Genomic DNA, 26,747 nt, shown 5'->3' on the forward strand with positions numbered 1-26,747 from the left:
AAAGAGATGTGAAATGAAGTCTGCGCTGTTCAAGTCGTTCCCCCTGACACTGTAGGCAACCACAGCCCATGCCTTTAAATTGAGCCTTTAATTGCACTGGTGTTAACATCTCCTATTTCCATTCAAACCTTAAGTGTCTTTACTCTTCAGTGCAAGGTGAGAGATTTGTGGGATGAGGAATGCTCGACAGTTCATTGTCAATGACACAGAAGTGGTGGTGGGAGGGGTGGAAATTTGTCAAATTGCAGTGGTGTTACACATGGGAACCAACAGGCTCAAGGAGGACAGACTCTGTGATCGACATGCACAATAAATTAGACGTCATTCTCCCTCTGGGCACCTACGCTGCATGTTCATGTCCTCATTCACATCATCGTTCACCTTCTCTCTCCAGAGCCACTTTGATTCAGTAGCTAGTAAATGTTTTATACACAGTACTGTTTTTAAATGGAGGGGGGAGAATGGCTGGAGTTAATTTATTAGTGTGGGGAGAAAACAAAACATACAGATACCTTCTGAACGGAAAGGACTGCAGTTATTTAGCATCTTTTACAACCTCCACAGGGCAGGAAGCCAGAGACTGAGGACTCAATAAAGTGACAGGCAGAGCCAGAAGGGAAGGTATCTTCACAGCAAGTTGGTGTAGGGAGGCACAGTAGTGTAGCGGTTAGTGCAATCACATTACAGCACTAGCAATCAGAAATCGGGGTTCAATTCCCACCATGTCAAGTCCTGAGCCCCGAATCTGTGAATTTCAGCGAGTCCAGAGGGGAAATCGGAGGCTCAATGTCTGCAAATCCACAAGTCCGCTGAAGGCTGGAGGCCGAAGGAGACAGCTTGTCCTGGAGTTAAATGGCTCTGTAGGTGAGTGGTGGGTGGGTGGTACACATAATGCATCCTGAGCAGTGAGTTCACTCTTAGCTGCCTCATTATAAGAACAAGGTGGAAGCTTTAGAGAGGGCTCAGAGGAGATTTGACAGGATGCTGCCTGGATTGGAGAGCTTGTCTTACGAAGATTGTTTGACGAAACCAGGTCTTTTCTCTTTGGAGTGAAGGATGCTGGGAGGTGACTTGACAGAGGCATACAAGATAATAAGAGGCAGAGGTCGAGTGGACAGCCAGTGCCTTTTCCCCAGGGCAGAAATGGCTAATATGTGAGGGCATATGTTGAAGGTGATTGGAGGAATTATAGGGGTGGATGTCAGAGGTAAGTTTTTTTTACACCGAGTAGTGGATGTGTTGATGCCAGGGGTGGTGGTGGAGGCAGATATATTAGAGAGATTTAAGAGATATTTAATGTAGATAGAGAAATGGAAGGCAATGTAGGAGGAAAGGCCTAGATTGATCCTGGAATAGGTTGGCACAGCATTGTGAGCGGATGGGCCTGTGCTGTTGCTGCAATGTTCAATGTTCTATGTTTCATGTAGGCAGAGTTCTGCACTCATCCCAGTGTTTCCTCCTGTTCCCCATAAGTCCTTTCTCTGCAATTCTACCACTCACTTACACTAGGGACAATGTATAGCAGCATCCAACTACCCAACCACGTGTTCGCATGTGGGAGGAAAGCCAAGTTCCAGGGGGAAACTCCACACAGACTCACACCAGCTCAGGACTTAAGCTAGATCACCAATCCTGTGAGGCACCACTGCTTCACCCCTGCTATCTTTCACACTCCATTAGTTTTCTGGTCAGAGGTGACTCTGGGATGTTGACAGGAACACCATCTAATGTCAGCTGTGGGAGATAGCTTCTCCATCATCGGGAAAAGGACAGGGTTGGTGGGATTAAGGTAAGGCCTGTCAATGCCAGTGTGGACACATTGGGAGAGTCAGTCACCTCTATGCTACATAGAGCATAGAACAGTACAGCACAGGAAAAGGCCCTTCAGCCTACAATGTTATGCTGAACCAATTAAATTAGTAATCAAACAGCTATACAAATTAATCCCCTTAAATGTCCATATTTTTCTATTTTCTTCACATTCTCTAAATGTCTCTTAATAGTCTCAAATGTTTTCCCCTTTACCGCCACCCCGGGCAATGCATTCCCGGCTCCCACCATTCTCTGTGTGAAAAAACTTGCCCCTCACATCTCCTTTGAAATTAAATACTTACCTTAAATACATGGCCTCTAGTATTAGCATTTCGGCTCTGGGGGAAAAGGATACTGTCTACTCGATACCTCTCATAATATTATAAACCTCTATCAGGTCTCCCGTCAGCCTTCGATGCTCTGTAGAAAACAACCTTTGTCCAACTTTTTATTATAATATATGCACTCTAATCAAATCAATATCCTGATAAACCTCTTCTGCACCCTCTCCAAAGCCTCAATATCCTTCCTATAATGGGGCGACCAGAACTGTATGCTATACTCCAGATGACATAACAACATAACTACTTGAACATCCCCCCGGTCTATAAATCTCCCTCTGAACCCTCCCTAAAGCCTCCACATCCTTCCTACAATGAGGCAACCAGAACTAAACATAATATTCCAAGTGTCGTCCAACCATGGTTTTATAGAGCTGTAACGTTACCTCACAGAGATTGAACTCAACAACCCCCACTCCAGACTAATGAAGGCCAACACACAATATGTGTATCTTCTTCACCACCCTATCAACTTGCACGACATCTTTGAGGGATGTGTGGATGTGGACCCCAGGGTCCTCTGCTCCTTTGCGGTGTGGTGTGGTGAGGGAGATGCGATACAGCAGCGGTCCCCAACCTTTTTTGCACCGCGGACCGGTTTAATATTGACAATATTCTTACGGACCGGCCGATCGGGGGGATGTTCAAGTAGTTATGTTGTTATGTCATCTGGAGTATTGCATACAACATAACTTCCTGCCTTGTGATCTCAATGACTGGACTAATAAAGGCCAGCATGCCATATGCCTTCTTAACCACCCTATCAACATTCATGGACCCCAAGATCCCTCTGCTCATCAACACTGTTAAGGATCTTGTCCTTAACTGTGTACTCGCTCTTTACATTTTACATACCAAGGTGCAACACTTCACACTTGGCTGGGTTAAACTCCACCTGCCATTTCTGTGTCCATATCTGCAGTTGATCTACAGGTGTATGATCTATGTCCCATTGTATTTTTTGCTATTCTTCTACACTATCCACAATACCACCAATTTTCCTATCATCTACAAACTTACTAAGCCACCCATCTACATTTTCATCCAAGTTTTATATATATATTTATCACAAAGAGAAGTCCTAGTACATGTCTCTGCAGAACACAATTAAACACAAACCTCCAGCTAGAATAAGTCCCTTCAACCACTACCTTTATCTTCTATGGGCAAGCCAGTTCTGAATCCAAAAACGGCCAATTCACCATGGATCCCATACATCTTAATCTTCTGGATGAGTCTCCCATGAGGGACCTTGCCAGACGCCTTACTAAAATCCACGTAGACCACATCCACAGCTCTTCTTTCATCAATCACCTTTGTCATCTCAACATGAATTTCCCCACACAAAGCCATGCTGACTCTCCCTAATTAGGCCATGCTTTTCCAAATACTCATAAACCCTATCCTAAGAATTCTCTCCAGTAACTTCCCTACCACTGATGCAAGACTCTCCAGTCTATAGTTTCCATGATTATCCCTGGTTCCCTTGAATAATGGAACAACATTAACTACTTGCTAGTCCTCCAGAACCTCACACCTGTGGCTATGTACATACATCTATTGATGCTTCTGGACACATCTTCAGTGATGTTCCTGGAATCATTGGGTGTTTCGGGTTTTTCAACATCATACAACCTCCTCCAGGTGACCCATCCGGGGCTGATCAGACCCCAGCTTGTGTCCAGATGGCTAGCTACTTATGACTCCATGGCTCCCCTCTTTTGAGCCACAGGCATCTTGAGGCCCTCTCTGCCACATCGGTGGTACTGCGGATGGCTCTCCTCTTCCTCTCTCCCTCGATGCCCAAAATGCTGAAGGCTCTAACTAAAGAACGGGCTACGAATCCCCTACAACCAACCTCCACTGGGTGACACCTCGCTCTCCCTCCAGCCTGCTGACAGTTGCTGACCAGTCCTGCGTACTTCGAGAGCTTCCTTTCAAAGGCCTCCTCCAAGCCATCTTCCCATGGGACTGTCAGCTCCAGCAGCACCACTTGCTTAATAGACTCAGACAGTAGGACAATGTTTGATCGCAGGGTGGTGGCTGCGATATGGTTGGGGAACTTCAGCTGCCCTTTGAGGTCCACCAACAGCTGCCAGTCCCTTGCAGAGGTCAGAATGCCTGCAGACGTTCTTTTGGTAGGTATTGGCTGCTCCCCAGCTCTGATAAAGGCAATGGTCTGCTTGGAGGGTCGGGACCGCCTCGCCCACTCAACTCCTGCGCTGACAGCTTCAGCGATGGTCTTCAGGACCTGATCATGCCTCCACCTGTACCGTCCCTCACCAAGTGCCCTTGCACAGCCGCTGAGGATGTGCTCCAGGGTTCCTCGCTTGGAGCACAGTGGGCACGCAGATGACTCTGCCTTGCCCCATGTGTGCAGGTTTGATGGGCTTGGAAGCACATCGTACACTGCCTGGATGAGAAATTGGACGCAGTGTGGTTCAGCTTTCCAAAGCTCAGCCCAGGTCACTTTCCTCTCAACCGCATTCTCCCATCTTGTCCAAGCTCCCTGTTGCTTCATTCCCACCGCCTTGCAGGCTCTCATCTCCCCCACTACTGCTCTCACCTCCTCCTGAACTAGACGACGCCTTTCCTTCCCTCTGGTGTCCATTTGGGGAGTTGGAAAGGATCCTAGCCCAGCTCGGCCTCGTGTGACCACTCCCACCAGCCTCCTGTGACGCAGCCTCGCCTCTGCCTCCTGAACAGCTTCCTCTGCCCTCCACTTCCTGCCAGTACTTACTTGGATCCCTGCTCTAGCCACCTTCGGGTCACTTGAGTCCTTATACTGTAGCACTTCTCTGGCTCTTGTTACCTTGAATTCCTCCTCCAAGGATTTGAAGGGCAGTTGCAGTTTGTTGTGGTGTCCATAGAGTGCGATGCTGCTCAGGCTCTTTGGCAGCCCCAGCCATCTCCTGAGGTGGTTGCTAACCCTCCTCCCTAAGGTTTCAACTGTCGAGTTCGAAACTGCATAGACGAGGAGGGTCCACAGGATTCTGGGAAGAATGCCATGCTGATACACCCAGGCTTTAAACTTCCCAGGCAGGCCAGACTTGTCCTCAGATTTCAGCCAGCCATCCAACTCGGTGCAGGTTGCCTGAATGGATGTTGTGTCCCTTAAAGGGCTGTCAAAAACTTTGCCTAAGCTCTTGACTGGCTTTTCTGTGATGGTTGGGATGGCTGTGCCTGCGATGCTGAACCGGAACTTGTTCTCCACCTTCCCTTTCCTCAGCACCATCGATCTTGATTTGGCAGGTTTGAAACGCATCCGGGCCCACTCCACCAGCTTTTCGAGCCCTTGCAGAATCCTCCGGCAGCCTGGGACTGATTCTGTGGTGACTGTGAGGTCATCCATGAATGCCCTGATAGGTGGTTGCCGTTGAGCGGAATTCACTCTGGGCCCTCTGCACTCTGGTTCAGCAGACTTAGTGAACATGTTCATGGCTAGGGAGAACAGTGTCACTGAGATAGTGCACCCTGTGATAATGCCAATCTCCACCTTGTGCCAGGTTGATGTAATTGCTCCTGAAGAGACCCTCATCCTGAAGTTGCTGTAATAATCAGCGGTAAGGTCTCTGATTCTGCTGGGGACGTGATATTTGGTCAGTGTGAGCTGCACCAGCTTGTGCAGAATGGAGCCGTATGCATTTGCCAGATCGAGCCACAACACTGACAGGGTGCCCTTGTTCTCTCTGGCCTCCCTGATGAGCTGTGTCACCACACCGATGTGCTCCAGACAGCCCGGCATCCCTGAAATGCCACCCTTCTGGACTGATGTATCAATATAGGTGTTCTTTGCTAGGTAGGTGCACAACCGGTTGGAAACTGCACTGAAGAAGATCTTCGCCTCGACACACAGCAGGGAGATGATGGGAAACTGATCTATCTGGGTGGCATTTTCCTCCTTCAGGATCCACACGCCTTCAGCCACTCTCCACTGTTCTGGGATCTTCCCCCTTCTCCAGAAGATTCTCAGGATCTTCCACAGACGCAGCAGGGGTTTGGGGCAGTTCTTGTACACTTTGTACCAGGTGTTGCTTGGTCCTGGAGCCGAGCTTGCCCTTGCTTTGCGGACAACCTATCTGACTTCTTTTAGCTGCAGCTCTGACATGTCGAACTGCAGATCCGGTTCAGGTGGGTCTATTAGGATGTCGCATTCTCCCAACTCCTGCTCTCTTTCAGGATCATTATATATCTTCTTCAGATGTTGGTCTATGTCTTCCTGCAAACAGGCCAGTTTCCTGCTAATGCTTCTCACCCAGCAACTCCTTGGTGAACTTGAAGGGGTTGACGATAAAGGCAGCACGTTTTCAGGCCCTTTCACGCCGCCACCTCCGATGCCACTCTGCCCGGCGGAGGACCCTGATCTTCTTTCGTAGTATGCACATCAGCTGGGCCAAGCCAATGCGCTCCTCTCCTCCTGCCTCCTTGTATTGGGACTTCAGCGCTTTCATCTCCTGCCTGATGTTGTGGATCCTCAATGCTCTTTGGTTCTTCGAGTAAGATGGTTTGGAGCCTTCCTTCTCCTCTTCCCCGAACCGTTCAGCTGCGATACTGACAATAATTGTTGGCATGGCTTGCGGCTTCCTATCAACCCCTCCCTTCGCCGTTGCCTCCAGAATTTGGTTAACATCTTCATCAAACTGCTTCCATAGTGAAGTCATGTTAGCTGCAGGCCACTTGATCCACCTCCTGTTAGACTTCATGTTCGAGGGATTAGTTTGCAACACTTGGAGGTTCCGGGCACTATGGGGTGACTCCGGGCCTGGCCCCTCCTTCGTCTCGCCAGGTTGGACACCTACGCGTTGTGCTGCTCCTGCTCCTGCCAAACACTTCATCCTCGCTTGGTGGATCTTCAAACCACGATTGTTCTTGCAGATTTTGCCACATGCACACGGCTTCCTCATCGTCGTTTGTTCATTGCCTGGGTCTGATGTCGTTGTGTCCATCCGACTGGGGTGCTCATCCTCCCCCCCTCTCAGGCACCCCTGGGGGTATCTTTTCCTTAGATTCTTTGTAGCTTTTGTGGGGGTCCTCCTCTCAGAGGACGCAGATTGGGTTGCCAGCCCGTTCTGCCCTGGTTGCCGTCTCTCCAGGCTGTCACTGACTCTCCAGTCGTCACCACTCTTTTCGCGGTTGTCACCCAGTCTTTCCTGGTTGTCACTGATTAACTCAGGGTGTACGCTGTGTACACACATCTATTGATGCTTCTGGACACATCTTCAGTGATGTTCCTGGAATCATCGGGTGTTTTGGGTAGAGAGGACATGAAGATATTGGTCAAGGCCCCAGTAGTTTCTGCTCTTGCCTCTCTCAGGGTCCATATAATCTGGGGTGTATTCCATTAGGTGCTGGGGATGTACCCACTTTAATGCTCTTTAAGAGAACCAACACTACCTCCTCCCTTACCTCAAAATGCCCTAGGATATCAATACACTCAGCAGTGATCTCTCTATCTTCCACATTCTTCTCCTTGGTAAATACTGATGTAAAGTACTCATTAAGGACCTCACTCACATCCTCCTCATCCAATCATGTTCCCCACTCCATTAGCTTTAAGTGGTCCTAACCTTTCACTGGTTATCCTTTTGCTCTTGATGTATATATAGAATGCCTTGGGATTCTCTTTAATTTTACTTGCCAAGGACTTTACATGGAGCTCCTAGCTTTCCTAATTCTCTTCTTCAGTACTTTTCTGGCTTCTTTATAATCCCCAAAGGCTCTGTTTGATTCTAGTTTCTTAAACTTTACATACTTTTCTTTTTAATTTGGACTAAATTCGTCACCTTTCTAAACATCGAAGGATCTATTAGCTTGCTATCATTGTCCTTCCTTCTGACTGGAACATACCTGTACCTGTCTTGTACTCTGTACAGTTGGTCTTTAAATACCCTCCACATGTCGGATGTGGACCTGCCCAAAAATAGCCGTTCCCAATTAACTTTCCCTAGTTCCAGCCTAATGCTCTCGTAATTTGCCCTGCTCCAGTTCAATATTCTTCCACAAGGTCTATACTTACCCTTATCTCTAGGCATCATAAAACTTAAGGAGTTGTAGTTACTGTTGCCTAACTGTTTACCAACTGGTTAGTCGCCTGGCAGGCTCATTACCCAGCATTAGGTCCAGTACAGACCCCCTCTTATTGGACTACTACCTACATATTGACTTAAGAAACCCTCCTGGATGCACCTAAAATTCTGCCCCATCTAAACCTTTTGCACTCGGAAGGTCCCAATTTATATTAGAGAAGTTCAAGTCCCCCATGACAACAACCCTATTGTTTTTACATCTTAACATAGAAACATAGAAAATAGGTGCAGGAGTAGGCCATTCGGCCCTTCGAGCCTGCACCGCCATTTATTATGATCATGGCTGATCATCCAACTCAGAACCCAGCCTTCCCTCCATACCCCCTGACCCCTGTAGCCACAAGGGCCATATCTAACTTCCTTTTAAACATAGCTAATGAACTGGCCTCAACAGTTTGCTGTGGCAGAGAATTCCACAGATTCACCACTCTCTGTGTGAAGAAGTTTTTCCTAACCTCGGTCCTAAAAGGCTTCCCCTCTATCCTCAAACTGTGACCCCTCGTTCTAGACCTCCCCAACATCGGGAACAATCTTCCCGCATCTAGCCTGTCCAATCCCTTTAGGATCTTATACGTTTCAATCAGATCCCCCCTCAATCTTCTAAATTCCAACGAGTACAAGCCCAGTTCATCCAGTCTTTCTTCATATGAAAGACCTGCCATCCCAGGAATCAATCTGGTGAACCTTCTTTGTACTCCCTCTATGGCAAGGATGTCTTTCCTCAGATTAGGGGACCAAAACTGCACACAATACTCCAGGTGTGGTCTCACCAAGGCCTTGTACAACTGCAGTAGTACCTCCCTGCTCCTGTACTCGAATCCTCTCGCTATAAATGCCAGCATACCGTTCGCCTTTTTCACCGCCTGCTGTACCTGCATGCCCACTTTCAATGACTGGTGTATAATGACACCCAGGTCTCGTTGCACCTCCCCTTTTCCTAATCGGCCACCATTCAGATAATAATCTGTTTTCCTATTTTTGCCACCAAAGTGGATAACTTCACATTTATCCACATTAAATTGCATCTGCCATGAGTTTGCCCACTCACCCAACCTATCCAAGTCACCCTGCATCCTCTTAGCATCCTCCTCACTGCTAACACTGCCACCCAGCTTCGTGTCATCCGCAAACTTGGAGATGCTGCATTTAATTCCCTCATCCAAGTCATTAATATATATTGTAAACAACTGGGGTCCCAGCACTGAGCCTTGCAGTACCCCACTAGTCACCGCCTGCCATTCTGAAAAGGTCCCGTTTATTCCCACTCTTTGCTTCCTGTCTGCTAACCAATTCTCCACCCACACCAATACCTTACCCCCAATACCTTCCTTAATCAGTTCCTCAATGTCCCCATTGCTATTGGGGTTCTGTAGTACATCCCATCAGAGTGATTGCACCCTTCTCATTTTTGAGTTCTACCCATATAGACTCAGTTGGTGATCTCTGTTATGTCCCCTCTGAGTGCAGCTGTGATATTGTCCCTGATCAGCACTGCAACTCCCTACCTTTTCTAAAACATCAAAACCCTGGGACAATAAGCACCCATTCCTGTTCTTCTCTCACCCAAGTGTCTGTAATGTCCACAACATCACAGTCCGTGCACTGATCCATGTTCGAAGTTCATCACCTTTACCCATAATACTCCTAACATTAAAATGCACACACTACAAACTATCCATCCCATTGTATCTATTACTTTGCTCCTGCCTGCTTTTACTGGCCCTGACATCTATCTTCCTCTCCATTCCTCCACTTCCTGAGCTGGTGCTCTGGTTCCCATCCCCCGTCAAACTAGTTTAAATCCTCCTGAGAAACACTAGTGAAACACCTGGCCAGGATATTGGCTCCCCTCCAGTTTCTGTGCAACACATCCCTCCTGTACAGGTCACTTCAGCCCCAGAAAAGGTTCCAATTATCCAAGAATCATGCCCTCCACACCAATTCCTCAGCTGCTCATTCATCTGTATAATCATCTTATTCCTGCCCTGATTGGCATGTGGTACTGGAAGTAATCCGGAGATTACCTCTTCAGCCTCTTTTCTAACTCTCTATACGCACTGCACAGGACCCTCTTTCTACCTTTGATGTTGGTGCCCACTCTTCCTCTTGAGAATATTCTACAACCACCCTGAGACATCCTGGACCCTAGAATGTGGAAAGCAACACACCATCCTGGCTTCTCTTTCACAGCCACAGGATCTCCCGTCCATCCCCCTAAGTATCAAGTCTCCTATCACTATCGCTCTGCTTGACTTTACCACTCCCTGCTGACCTCAGTACCACTAGTTTGACTGTGGCTGCTATGGCCTGATAGGTCATCACCTGCCAGTATTATCCACAGGGGTATACTTGTTGCTGAGGAGAATAGCCACATGGGAAGCCTGCACTGACTGCTTACTCCCCTCACTTCTCCTGGTGGTGTATTATCAGAAGCTTGGATTCTGAGTGTGACCACCTCAATAGAAGTTTCATCTGTGAGGTTTTCAGCCTGCAGGATGGTCCTGAGTACACCCAGCTCCAGCTCCAGATCCTTCACCTAGTCAGTCGAGAGGTAAAGTTGGATGTATTTCGACAAACATAGTCATCAGGGAGACTATTAGGTACCCTGCAATCACACATGTTACAGGAGGAGTATTGCACGGCTTTAAATATGATCCTCGCAACACACATCAAGGTTGCTGGTGAACACAGCAGGCCAGGCAGCATCTCTAGGAAGAGGTACAGTCGACATTTCAGGCCGAGACCCTTCATCAGGACTAACTGAAGGAAGAGCTAGTAAGAGATTTGAAAGTCATCCTGCTTACATTTGTTATACCTTTGGAACTAACTTCTTAAACTTAAGTTCTTCAATTATATAAATGATACCAAATGACTCAGCACCCTTAGCTTCCACCTATTCTCATCAAAGCCTGTTGAGCCAAAACTTCCCACTCTAACCCTGGCCAGTCCAACACATGCTTCTCCACTTAAACCTCGCTTCTTTTTATTGGCCCTTGCTAAGTTACAAACAAAGCAATCTCCTGTCTGCAGGCAAGTCCCGACAGGCCTTGGTCATTTTTTAAAAACTAGCATGTAAAGTCTACAAGGAACTGCCTCCAACTCACACTACTATGTCCTGCTCTGCAGACAAGTCCTGACAGGCCCCATTCATTTTTTAAAACTGCTGAAGATGGTGCCGTTTGTAACCGTGTGGACTCACCTGCACAGGCAACCCTCATGAGGCTGGAGAGCACTCCATCCGTCCACTCGTTCGTTGACAGGTCATACTCGCCGTACAGCTCTCCCAGTGACACTGCCTTTGGGTTCAGGGGATAGTCCTGCCCACAAATCACATGGTCAGAGATCAAATCAAAAAAGGAGCAGCTATCAATCAGACAGGAAGACAGCTTGGAGAGGGCTAGTATCTGCAGTGGACAAATATTAAGGTAATGTTACCTGACTGGTCAATTGGTCCATTGTGTCTATGGCAATATTTCTGTCCACACAAGGCACAGAGTTTCCTGCACCATACCATGTCTTCCCTTCCCTTGTTCCTCCTTTCCAAACAGCTTCTTCCCTCTACCATCAGATTTCTGAACAGACCATGAACTACCTCGTTATTTTTTCTCTCTTTTTGAATTACTTATGTATATTTTTATTGTAACTTGTATATTTTATGTATTGCACTGTACTGCTGCTGCAAAACAGCACATTTCATGACAAATGTCAGTGATAATAAAGCTGATTCTGATTCCCAAATCACCTCTCTCATGTACTCAACAACCATTTGAGAATGTGTTCCAGTCCCATATTGTTAGTAGGTCAGTCTTTGTTCACTAATCTTTCAGACTCTTCCTTCCCATCTTCACAACCCTCCTCTATCCCTCCCCTTTCTCTTTCTCTATTTTCCCATTCTTTCATTCACCCCTTCACCTCTCCCTCCTTTTACACTCCAACCCAGTGGAAACAACTGTGGATTAAGACTTAAAGGTTAGCCTAATCCATCCCATGTACATTGAAACATAGAGTGAAATGCATTGTTTTCGATCATGACCAACACAGTCTGAGGATGTGCTGGGGCAGTCTGCTTCCAGCGTCAACATAGCCTGCCCACAACTTACTAACCTTAACATGTACACCTTTGGAATGTGGGAGGAAATTGGAGCACCTGGGGGAAACTCGTTCAGCCCTGGAGAATGTACAGACTCCTTACTGACAGCAGTAGGAATCAAAGGCAATCTTCCAATCACTGGTGCAGTAAGCACTGCACTAACCACTATACTACTATGCTGTCCATGGTAATTTTGAGGTAATTTGGAGGAAAGTATGGGGGGAAGGGTTGTCCAATGTAGACTGTTTTTTAACACAAAGTGATGGAATGCGTTGTGAGGTGCAGTGGTAAAGGCAGATATATTAGGGACACTTACAAGATTCTTAGATTGGCACATGGATAAAAGAAAAATGGGGGGCTATGTAGGAGGGAGAGGGTAGATTGATCTTGGATCAGGTTAAAAGGTTAGCACAAGATTGTGGGCTGAAGGGCCTGTACTATGCTCTATTTGTGCCTTAGCCAGATCCTCACCTTGACCAGATTGTAAGGCTCTCCATTCCGATGGAGAGCTGACAGTGCCCCCTGCAGCGTGCGCCACACCACTGTCTTGCCACTGCCGGTTTTGCCCACAATCATGACGGAGTGCCGGGAGCTCTGAGTCTCGTGCAGTTGGATCACCTTTGACACGGAGAACTCTGTGACCTTGTAGCCCGACTCCACGAGCTCTACCTCAATGGCTTCCTTCAGCTGACACACAAAGCAGAGAGAAATCAGTCCTTGCTTCAGTTTCCTTAGAAATCCCACCACCCCGCCTCACTCATTGAAAAGGGCGGGATGATGGGAGTACCCAACAATATTTTTCCTTGCCTTGGGCTTAGAAAGGGACTTAGCTATACAATGCCAACCGCTGAATCCTGAGGTATCATGAGACTAAGCCTAATCGTAGGCCTGCTGCCGCCAGTAATTACAGCTGCCCAAGGACATATCTGTCTTGAAGTGATCACATATGTATCCATTCACTTCAAACATGAGCAGCACACATTCCCTTATTTTAAGCCAACTTGGCAATGGGCTGCCCAGGCAGGTGTGAGGGCCCACATTCTTCATCATGCAGTGGGAGAAACAGCTTGGGCAAGGCAGGAACATGTTTTAGATCTTTACTACTGAGACAAGTGCTGGGACAGGCCTTGGAAAAGCAAATGCTTCCTGTCTGCAATATTAGGGGCCTGGAGAGCCACCGAGTTTTATGTTCTACAAATGACTTTGGCTGAAAACGTCGACTGCTAATTTCCCCTTCCACAGATGCTGCCTGACTTGCTGAGCTCCTCCAGCATTTTGTGTGTGTTATTCTGGATTTTCAGCATCTGCAGAATCTCCTGTCAAATCGTGGGTCTGATAGGCCTACCTTTCCATAATCCAGGACTGGAGTTTCCACGCCTGGGAACAGGTCACGGATAATGCCAGAAAACAGCGGTAGGTCGACGGAGGTGAGCTTGGCCATATTCATGTCCTTCATGGACATCAGGAGGATCTGTCCAAACACAAAACAATCAGTCACAAGATAAACCAGATCAGCCCTGCCATGGACCCTGGAATTGTGTCCAACTACACATCATTCCAAAGGATTGGAATACGACAGTCTGACTCTTTGCCCTATGCCAGTGCTTCTACCCCACACCAGTCTTCAACAGCCCCTAGCTCACATCTATTTCTCCCCTTTCTGGGTCTAATCTTTGCTTATCCTTTTTAAATATCTGATATCAGAGAGCATTCATTTAAGCTGAGAGGACGTAAATTCAAAGAAGTTGTTCAGGACAAGTGTTTTATACAGAGACCAGTGGGTGGCTGGAATGAGCTACTAGGGATGCTGGTGGAAGCAGATATGATAGTGACTTTCAAGAGACTCTTATATAGGAACATGAATGTGCAAAGAATTGACAGAATGGGCTATTGACTTCACAATCCACCTCATTATAAACTTGCACCTTATTAACTGCCTGCACTGCATTCTCTTTGTAACAGTAACTATTTATTCTGCATGTAGTTATTCTTTTACCCTGTACTACCTCAATGCACTGTGTAATGATCTGACTTAGACTAGCTTTTCACTGTATCTCAGTACATGGGACAACTATAATAAAAAACGTCGACTGTAATCTTTTCCATAGATGCTGCCTGGCCTGCTAAGATCATCCAGCAATTTGTGTGTTGTTGAATTTCCATCATTTGCTGATTTTCCCTTGTTTATGATAACATAATACAGTAATCAATATAGACATTGTGTAGGCAAAAAATATTAGATTGGTTCAACATTTAGTTACTAATGTAGTTAGTTTGGCATAATGTTATGGGCGGAAGGGCCTGTTTCTGTGCTGTACAGTTCTAATTCTACGTTCCCTGAGTGAGGGCACTCCACATTCTCCCTGCTAGGTAAAGGATGATTCTTCTGAATTTATTGAAACTGATCTCGAATTGATGTCCCTTAGTTCGTCCCCATTAGTGACAGCTCTTTCTCTGTATCAAGCCCTTCAAACTGTCATAACTCTCACACTACCCTCAACACACGAGTGAACACACAAACTCAAATACACATGCATGCACAGACGAACAGACACATGTGGAGAGGGGGAGAGAGAGAGAGTGGGAGAGGAGAGAGGAGAGAGAGAGAGGAGAGAGAGGGGGAGATAGAGAGAGGAGAGAGAGGGGGGAGAGAGAGGGAGGAGAGAGGGGGGAGAGATGGGGGGAGAGAGGGGGGAGACAGAGGGGAGAGAGGGGGGAGAGGGAGAGGGGAGAGGGAGATGGAGGAGGGGGGGAGAGAGGGGGAGAGGGGGAGGGGAGAGGGGGAGAGGGGGAGGGGGAGAGGGGGGGAGAGAGGGGGAGAGGGGGAGGGGGAGGGGAGAGAGAAGGGGAGAGAGAGGGGGAAGAGAGGGGGAGAGAGGGGAGAGAGGGGAGAGAGAGGGGGAAGAGAGAGAGGGGGAGAGAGAGGGGCGAGAGAGGGGAAGGGGGAGAGAGAGGGGAGAGGGGAGAGGGGGAGAGGGGGAGAGAGGGAGAGAGAGGAGGAGAGTGGGGGAGAGTGGGGGAGAATGGGGGAGAATGGGGGAGAGGGAGGAAAGGGAGGAGAGGGAGAGAGAGAGACCATAAGGCCGTAAGACATAGGAGCAGAATTAGGTCACTCTGCCATTCCATCATGATTTATTATCCCTCTTAATCCTATTCTTCTGCCTTCTCCCTATAATCCTTGACACTCTTACTAATCAAGAACCTATCAAACTTTACTTTAAACATACCAAATGACTTGGCCTCCACAGCATTCATCATGTTCTGGCTAAAGAAATTTCTCATAATCTCTGTTCTAAAGAGATATCCACTGAATCTGATGCTGTACCCTCTGATCCTAGACTTCTCCTGTATAGATAACATACTCTTCACATCTACTCTATTTAGTATGCATTTGCGCGCGTGCACACACAGAGAGACAGACACACACAAATGCACACACACCAGCTCCTTCTACAGACCACAAGGAGGACAAACTAGTGGAGCCAAGGCTCAGTTCTCACCTCCTCATCAGAGAGCTGGGGCTTGTCGCGCCGTTTCTTGCCAGCATAACGAAGCAGGGATGTGAGGGCTCGGAGGCCGAAGTCATAGTGATCTTGCTTGGAGAGCTGCTGCACAGCCAATGAGTAGAGGGTGTAGACTTTCTTGGCCAGGGCCTGATGGTGCACAGAAAGCAGAAAGCAGCCTTTAGCAGGAATTAGTCACATTTGCGAGGTGAGACTCGGGGGGAGATGGAATGCTCTCACTCTCATGCTCCAACAACAGTGAAGGAGCTCCATTGATTGTGGAGCGCCACACAAAATACCATAAGTATTCAATACCCCATCTGTGCCAGCTACAAAATGTTCAGGGGGTGGTCTTGGTGAGTAAGGCAGTGTGGGGATACTACTTCCTCAAAGCTTCCTTCCTGAGAAGCACACTCAAAATGCAGGGGGAAGTCAGCAGGCCAGGCATCATCTATGGAGAGGAGTAAATAGTCGACATTCTGGGCCAAGACCCTTCATCAGGGCTCAGCCCAAAATGTCAATTCATTATTCCTCTTCATCGATGCTGCCTGACCTGCTGAGTTCCTCCAGCATTTTGTGACCTGCAGAATCTCCTGATTTCCTTCCTGAGAATGTAAAGACCACGCTGGAGAGTGTGTGACTTTGGATAGACGAGAGGTTCGGAATCAGAATCAAGTTTGTTCTCACTGACATGCAGAACTGTGCACGATTATCCAGCATGTAGCTATACCTAGGGTGACATACAGAACTGTGTACAATTATTGAGCCTGTACCTATACCTAGGGTGACAAACAGAACTGTGCACAATTATTCAGCCTGTACCTATACCTAGGGTGACATACAGAACTGTGTAGAATTATTCAGCATCTACCTATACCTAGGGTGACATACAGAACTGTGCACAATTATTCAGCCTGTACCTATACCTAGGGTGACATACAGAACTGTGCACAATTATTCAGCCTGTACCTATACCTAGGGTGACATACAGAACTGTGTACAATTATCCAGCATGTACCTATACCTAGGGTGTACAATTATTCAGCCTGTACCTATACCTAGGGTGTACAATTATCCAGCATGTACCTATACCTAGGGTGACATACAGAACTGTGCACAATTATTCAGCCTGTACCTATACCTAGGGTGACATACAGAACTGTGTACAATTATTCAGCCTGTACCTATACCTAGGGTGACATACAGAACTGTGTACAATTATTCAGCAAGTACCAATACCTAGGGTGACATACAGAACTGTGTACAATTATTCAGCCTGTACCTATACCTAGGGTGACATACAGAACTGTGTACAATTATCCAGCATGTACCTATACCTAGGGTGACATACAGAACTGTGCACAATTATTCAGCATGTACCAATACCTAGGGTGTACAATTATTCAGCATGTACCTATACCTAGGGTGACATACAGAACTGTGTACAATTATCCAGCATGTACCTATACCTAGGGTGACATACAGAACTGTGCACAATTATTCAGCCTGTACCTATACCTAGGGTGACATACAGAACTGTGCACAATTATTCAGCCTGTACCTATACCTAGGGTGACATACAGAACTGTGTACAATTATTCAGCCTGTACCTATACCTAGGGTGACATACAGAACTGTGTACAATTATTCAGCCTGTACCTATACCTAGGGTGACATACAGAACTGTGTACAATTATTCAGCCTGTACCTATACCTAGGGTGACATACAGAACTGTGCACAATTATTCAGCCTGTACCTATACCTAGGGTGACATACAGAACTGTGTACAATTATTCAGCATGTACCTATACCTAGGGTGACATACAGAACTGTGCACAATTATTCAGCATGTACCTATACCTAGGGTGACATACAGAACTGTGCACAATTATTCAGCATGTACCTATACCTAGGGTGACATACAGAACTGTGCACAATTATTCAGCATGTACCTATACCTAGGGTGACATACAGAACTGTGTACAATTATTCAGCATGTACCTATACCTAGGGTGACATACAGAACTGTGTACAATTATTCAGCATGTACCTATACCTAGGGTGACATACAGAACTGTGTACAATTATTCAGCCTGTACCTATACCTAGGGTGACATACAGAACTGTGTACAATTATTCAGCATGTACCTATACCTAGGGTGACATACAGAACTGTGTACAATTATTCAGCACGTACCTATACCTAGGGTGACATACAGAACTGTGCACAATTATTCAGCCTGTACCTATACCTAGGGTGACATACAGAACTGTGTACAATTATCCAGCATGTACCTATACCTAGGGTGACATACAGAACTGTGTACAATTATTCAGCATGTACCTATACCTAGGGTGACATACAGAACTGTGTACAATTATTCAGCCTGTACCTATACCTAGGGTGACATACAGAACTGTGTACAATTATTCAGCATGTACCTATACCTAGGGTGACATACAGAACTGTGTACAATTATCCAGCATGTACCTATACCTAGGGTGACATACAGAACTGTGTACAATTATTGAGCACGTACCTATACCTAGGGTGACATACAGAACTGTGCACAATTATTCAGCCTGTACCTATACCTAGGGTGACATACAGAACTGTGTACAATTATTCAGCATGTACCTATACCTAGGGTGACATACAGAACTGTGTACAATTATTCAGCATGTACCTATACCTAGGGTGACATACAGAACTGTGACAATTATTCACTGTACCTATACCTAGGGTGACATACAGCATGTACCTATACCTAGGGTGACATACAGAACTGTGTACAATTATTCAGCATGTACCTATACCTAGGGTGACATACAGAACTGTGTACAATTATTCAGCATGTACCTATACCTAGGGTGACATACAGAACTGTGTACAATTATTCAGCATGTACCTATACCTAGGGTGACATACAGAACTGTGTACAATTATTCAGCATGTACCTATACCTAGGGTGACATACAGAACTGTGTACAATTATTCAGCATGTACCTATACCTAGGGTGACATACAGAACTGTGACAATTATTCAGCTGTACCTATACCTAGGGTGACATACAGAACTGTGACAATTATTCAGCATGTACCTATACCTAGGGTGACATACAGAACTGTGTACAATTATTCAGCATGTACCTATACCTAGGGTGACATACAGAACTGTGTACAATTATTCAGCCTGTACCTATACCTAGGGTGACATACAGAACTGTGTACAATTATTCAGCCTGTACCTATACCTAGGGTGACATACAGAACTGTGTACAATTATTCAGCCTGTACCTATACCTAGGGTGACATACAGAACTGTGTACAATTATTCAGCATGTACCTATACCTAGGGTGACATACAGAACTGTGCACAATTATTCAGCCTGTACCTATACCTAGGGTGACATACAGAACTGTGTACAATTATTCAGCCTGTACCTATACCTAGGGTGACATACAGAACTGTGTACAATTATCCAGCCTGTACCTATACCTAGGGTGACATACAGAACTGTGTACAATTATTCAGCCTGTACCTATACCTAGGGTGACATACAGAACTGTGCACAATTATTCAGCCTGTACCTATACCTAGGGTGACATACAGAACTGTGTACAATTATTCAGCATGTACCTATACCTAGGGTGACATACAGAACTGTGCACAATTATTCAGCCTGTACCTATACCTAGGGTGACATACAGAACTGTGTACAATTATTCAGCCTGTACCTATACCTAGGGTGACATACAGAACTGTGTACAATTATTCAGCCTGTACCTATACCTAGGGTGACATACAGAACTGTGTACAATTATTCAGCCTGTACCTATACCTAGGGTGACATACAGAACTGTGTACAATTATTCAGCATGTACCTATACCTAGGGTGACATACAGAACTGTGCACAATTATTCAGCCTGTACCTATACCTAGGGTGACATACAGAACTGTGTACAATTATTCAGCATGTACCTATACCTAGGGTGACATACAGAACTGTGCACAATTATTCAGCCTGTACCTATACCTAGGGTGACATACAGAACTGTGTACAATTATTCAGCATGTACCTATACCTAGGGTGACATACAGAACTGTGTACAATTATTCAGCCTGTACCTATACCTAGGGTGACATACAGAACTGTGTACAATTATCCAGCATGTACCTATACCTAGGGTGACATACAGAACTGTGTACAATTATTCAGCATGTACCTATACCTAGGGTGACATACAGAACTGTGTACAATTATTCAGCATGTACCTATACCTAGGGTGACATACAGAACTGTGTACAATTATTCAGCATGTACCTATACCTAGGGTGACATACAGAACTGTGTACAATTATCCAGCATGTACCTATACCTAGGGTGACATACAGAACTGTGTACAATTATTCAGCATGTACCTATACCTAGGGTGACATACAGAACTGTGTACAATTATCCAGCATGTACCTATACCTAGGGTGACATACAGAACTGTGTACAATTATCCAGCATGTACCTATACCTAGGGTGACATACAGAACTGTGCACAATTATTCAGCATCTACCTATACCTAGGGTGACATACAGAACTGTGTACAATTATTCAGCATGTACCTATACCTAGGGTGACATACAGAACTGTGTACAATTATTCAGCATGTACCTATACCTAGGGTGACATACAGAACTGTGTACAATTATTCAGCATCTACCTATACCTAGGGTGACATACAGAACTGTGTACAATTATTCAGCATGTACCAATACCTAGGGTGACATACAGAACTGTGCACAATTATTCAGCATCTACCTATACCTAGGGTGACATACAGAACTGTGTACAATTATTCAGCAAGTACCAATACCTAGGGTGACATACAGAACTGTGACAATTATTCAGCTGTACCTATACCTAGGGTGACATACAGAACTGTGTACAATTATTCAGCATGTACCTATACCTAGGGTGACATACAGAACTGTGTACAATTATTCAGCATGTACCTATACCTAGGGTGACATACAGAACTGTGTACAATTATTCAGCATGTACCTATACCTAGGGTGACATACAGAACTGTGTACAATTATTCAGCTGTACCTATACCTAGGGTGACATACAGAACTGTGTACAATTATTCAGCATGTACCTATACCTAGGGTGACATACAGAACTGTGTACAATTATTCAGCATGTACCTATACCTAGGGTGACATACAGAACTGTGTACAATTATTCAGCCTGTACCTATACCTAGGGTGACATACAGAACTGTGTACAATTATTCAGCATGTACCTATACCTAGGGTGACATACAGAACTGTGACAATTATTCAGCCATGTACCTATACCTAGGGTGACATACAGAACTGTGTACAATTATTCAGCATGTACCTATACCTAGGGTGACATACAGAACTGTGTACAATTATTCAGCATGTACCTATACCTAGGGTGACATACAGAACTGTGTACAATTATTCACTGTACCTATACCTAGGGTGACATACAGAACTGTGTACAATTATTCAGCATGTACCTATACCTAGGGTGACATACAGAACTGTGTACAATTATTCAGCATGTACCTATACCTAGGGTGACATACAGAACTGTGTACAATTATTCAGCCTGTACCTATACCTAGGGTGACATACAGAACTGTGTACAATTATTCAGCATGTACCTATACCTAGGGTGACATACAGAACTGTGTACAATTATTCAGCCTGTACCTATACCTAGGGTGACATACAGAACTGTGTACAATTATTCAGCCTGTACCTATACCTAGGGTGACATACAGAACTGTGTACAATTATTCAGCTGTACCTATACCTAGGGTGACATACAGAACTGTGTACAATTATTCAGCCTGTACCTATACCTAGGGTGACAATTATTCAGTACCTATACCTAACATCAGAATGTACAATTATTCAGCCTGTACCTATACCTAGGGTGACATACAGAACTGTGTACAATTATTCAGCCTGTACCTATACCTAGGGTGACATACAGAACTGTGTACAATTATTCAGCCTGTACCTATACCTAGGGTGACATACAGAACTGTGTACAATTATTCAGCCTGTACCTATACCTAGGGTGACATACAGAACTGTGTACAATTATTCAGCCTGTACCTATACCTAGGGTGACATACAGAACTGTGACAATTATTCAGCCTGTACCTATACCTAGGGTGACATACAGAACTGTGTACAATTATTCAGCCTGTACCTATACCTAGGGTGACATACAGAACTGTGCACAATTATTCAGCCTGTACCTATACCTAGGGTGACATACAGAACTGTGTACAATTATTCAGCCTGTACCTATACCTAGGGTGACATACAGAACTGTGTACAACAGCATACCTATACCTAGGTGACATACAGAACTGTGACAATTATTCAGCCTGTACCTATACCTAGGGTGACATACAGAACTGTGCACAATTATTCAGCCTGTACCTATACCTAGGGTGACATACAGAACTGTGCACAATTATTCAGCCTGTACCTATACCTAGGGTGACATACAGAACTGTGCACAATTATTCAGCCTGTACCTATACCTAGGGTGACATACAGAACTGTGCACATTATTAGCACAATTATCAGTACCTATACCTAGGGTGACATACAGAACTGTGACAATTATTCAGCCTGTACCTATACCTAGGGTGACATACAGAACTGTGTACAATTATTCAGCCTGTACCTATACCTAGGGTGACATACAGAACTGTGCACAATTATTCAGCCTGTACCTATACCTAGGGTGACATACAGAACTGTGTACAATTATTCAGCCTGTACCTATACCTAGGGTGACATACAGAACTGTGTACAATTATTCAGCCAATCTAGTGTACCTATACCTAGGGTGACATACAGAACTGTGCACAATTATTCAGCATGTACCTATACCTAGGGTGACATACAGAACTGTGTACAATTATTCAGCATGTACCTATACCTAGGGTGACATACAGAACTGTGTACAATTATTCAGCCTGTACCTATACCTAGGGTGACATACAGAACTGTGTACAATTATTCAGCATCTACCTATACCTAGGGTGACATACAGAACTGTGCACAATTATTCAGCCTGTACCTATACCTAGGGTGACATACAGAACTGTGTACAATTATTCAGCCTGTACCTATACCTAGGGTGACATACAGAACTGTGCACAATTATTCAGCCTGTACCTATACCTAGGGTGACATACAGAACTGTGCACAATTATTCAGCCTGTACCTATACCTAGGGTGACATACAGAACTGTGTACAATTATTCAGCCTGTACCTATACCTAGGGTGACATACAGAACTGTGTACAATTATTCAGCATGTACCTATACCTAGGGTGACATACAGAACTGTGTACAATTATTCAGCCTGTACCTATACCTAGGGTGACATACAGAACTGTGTACAATTATTCAGCCTGTACCTATACCTAGGGTGACATACAGAACTGTGTACAATTATTCAGCATGTACCTATACCTAGGGTGACATACAGAACTGTGCACAATTATTCAGCCTGTACCTATACCTAGGGTGACATACAGAACTGTGCACAATTATTCAGCCTGTACCTATACCTAGGGTGACATACAGAACTGTGCACAATTATTCAGCCTGTACCTATACCTAGGGTGACATACAGAACTGTGACAATTATTCAGCCTGTACCTATACCTAGGGTGACATACAGAACTGTGTACAATTATTCAGCCTGTACCTATACCTAGGGTGACATACAGAACTGTGTACAATTATTCAGCCTGTACCTATACCTAGGGTGACATACAGAACTGTGTACAATTATTCAGCCTGTACCTATACCTAGGGTGACATACAGAACTGTGTACAATTATTCAGCCTGTACCTATACCTAGGGTGACATACAGAACTGTGCACAATTATTCAGCCTGTACCTATACCTAGGGTGACATACAGAACTGTGTACAATTATTCAGCCTGTACCTATACCTAGGGTGACATACAGAACTGTGCACAATTATTCAGCCTGTACCTATACCTAGGGTGACATACAGAACTGTGTACAATTATTCAGCCTGTACCTATACCTAGGGTGACATACAGAACTGTGTACAATTATTCAGCCTGTACCTATACCTAGGGTGACATACAGAACTGTGACAATTATTCACTGTACCTATACCTAGGGTGACATACAGAACTGTGACAATTATTGTACCTATACCTAGGGTGACATACAGAACTGTGCACAATTATTCAGCCTGTACCTATACCTAGGGTGACATACAGAACTGTGCACAATTATTCAGCCTGTACCTATACCTAGGGTGACATACAGAACTGTGTACAATTATTCAGCCTGTACCTATACCTAGGGTGACATACAGAACTGTGTACAATTATTCAGCCTGTACCTATACCTAGGGTGACATACAGAACTGTGACAATTATTCAGCCTGTACCTATACCTAGGGTGACATACAGAACTGTGTCACAATTATCCAGCACATTAGGTACATACACTGTGACAATTATCAGCTGTACCTATACCTAGGGTGACATACAGAACTGTGCACAATTATTCAGCCTGTACCTATACCTAGGGTGACATACAGAACTGTGTACAATTATTCAGCCTGTACCTATACCTAGGGTGACATACAGAACTGTGTACAATTATTCAGCCTGTACCTATACCTAGGGTGACATACAGAACTGTGTACAATTATTCAGCCTGTACCTATACCTAGGGTGACATACAGAACTGTGTACAATTATTCAGCCTGTACCTATACCTAGGGTGACATACAGAACTGTGTACAATTATTCAGCCTGTACCTATACCTAGGGTGACATACAGAACTGTGTACAATTATTCAGCCTGTACCTATACCTAGGGTGACATACAGAACTGTGTACAATTATTCAGCCTGTACCTATACCTAGGGTGACATACAGAACTGTGTACAATTATTCAGCCTGTACCTATACCTAGGGTGACATACAGAACTGTGCACAATTATTCAGCCTGTACCTATACCTAGGGTGACATACAGAACTGTGTACAATTATTCAGCCTGTACCTATACCTAGGGTGACATACAGAACTGTGTACAATTATTCAGCCTGTACCTATACCTAGGGTGACATACAGAACTGTGTACAATTATTCAGCCTGTACCTATACCTACCTAGGGTGACATACAGAACTGTGTACAATTATTCAGCCTGTACCTATACCTAGGGTGACATACAGAACTGTGCACAATTATTCAGCATGTACCTATACCTAGGGTGACATACAGAACTGTGCACAATTATTCAGCCTGTACCTATACCTAGGGTGACATACAGAACTGTGTACAATTATTCAGCCTGTACCTATACCTAGGGTGACATACAGAACTGTGCACAATTATTCAGCCTGTACCTATACCTAGGGTGACATACAGAACTGTGTACAATTATTCAGCCTGTACCTATACCTAGGGTGACATACAGAACTGTGTACAATTATTCAGCCTGTACCTATACCTAGGGTGACATACAGAACTGTGTACAATTATTCAGCCTGTACCTATACCTAGGGTGACATACAGAACTGTGTACAATTATTCAGCCTGTACCTATACCTAGGGTGACATACAGAACTGTGTACAATTATTCAGCCTGTACCTATACCTAGGGTGACATACAGAACTGTGCACAATTATTCAGCCTGTACCTATACCTAGGGTGACATACAGAACTGTGCACAATTATTCAGCCTGTACCTATACCTAGGGTGACATACAGAACTGTGTACAATTATTCAGCCTGTACCTATACCTAGGGTGACATACAGAACTGTGCACAATTATTCAGCCTGTACCTATACCTAGGGTGACATACAGAACTGTGTACAATTATTCAGCCTGTACCTATACCTAGGGTGACATACAGAACTGTGCACAATTATTCAGCCTGTACCTATACCTAGGGTGACATACAGAACTGTGCACAATTATTCAGCCTGTACCTATACCTAGGGTGACATACAGAACTGTGACAATTATTCAGCCTGTACCTATACCTAGGGTGACATACAGAACTGTGTACAATTATTCAGCCTGTACCTATACCTAGGGTGACATACAGAACTGTGTACAATTATTCAGCCTGTACCTATACCTAGGGTGACATACAGAACTGTGTACAATTATTCAGCCTGTACCTATACCTAGGGTGACATACAGAACTGTGTACAATTATTCAGCCTGTACCTATACCTAGGGTGACATACAGAATGTGCACAATTATTCAGCCTGTACCTATACCTAGGGTGACATACAGAACTGTGCACAATTATTCAGCCTGTACCTATACCTAGGGTGACATACAGAACTGTGCACAATTATTCAGCCTGTACCTATACCTAGGGTGACATACAGAACTGTGTACAATTATTCAGCCTGTACCTATACCTAGGGTGACATACAGAACTGTGCACAATTATTCAGCCTGTACCTATACCTAGGGTGACATACAGAACTGTGCACAATTATTCAGCCTGTACCTATACCTAGGGTGACATACAGAACTGTGTACAATTATTCAGCCTGTACCTATACCTAGGGTGACATACAGAACTGTGTACAATTATTCAGCCTGTACCTATACCTAGGGTGACATACAGAACTGTGTACAATTATTCAGCCTGTACCTATACCTAGGGTGACATACAGAACTGTGCACAATTATTCAGCCTGTACCTATACCTAGGGTGACATACAGAACTGTGCACAATTATTCAGCCTGTACCTATACCTAGGGTGACATACAGAACTGTGTACAATTATTCAGCCTGTACCTATACCTAGGGTGACATACAGAACTGTGCA

General features: G+C 45.0%; 1 protein-coding gene across 1 annotated transcript in view; it reads right to left on the bottom strand.

Annotated features, from left to right (window-relative positions):
* The window catches only part of dnah2 (dynein, axonemal, heavy chain 2), a 503,144-nt gene that overhangs the window by 261,006 nt on the left and 215,391 nt on the right, over positions 1–26,747 (bottom strand). Inside the window, exons 40-43 of the mRNA XM_063048700.1 lie at positions 15,830–15,982; positions 13,675–13,800; positions 12,801–13,016; positions 11,439–11,556 (exon numbers count right to left, since the gene is read on the bottom strand). Coding sequence (XP_062904770.1) covers positions 11,439–11,556; positions 12,801–13,016; positions 13,675–13,800; positions 15,830–15,982 — 613 coding nt within the window. The remainder of the gene's footprint in view (positions 1–11,438; positions 11,557–12,800; positions 13,017–13,674; positions 13,801–15,829; positions 15,983–26,747) is intronic.

The sequence above is a fragment of the Mobula hypostoma genome, chromosome 5 (genome assembly GCF_963921235.1).
Source record: "Mobula hypostoma chromosome 5, sMobHyp1.1, whole genome shotgun sequence".
Classification (NCBI taxonomy): domain Eukaryota; kingdom Metazoa; phylum Chordata; class Chondrichthyes; order Myliobatiformes; family Myliobatidae; genus Mobula; species Mobula hypostoma.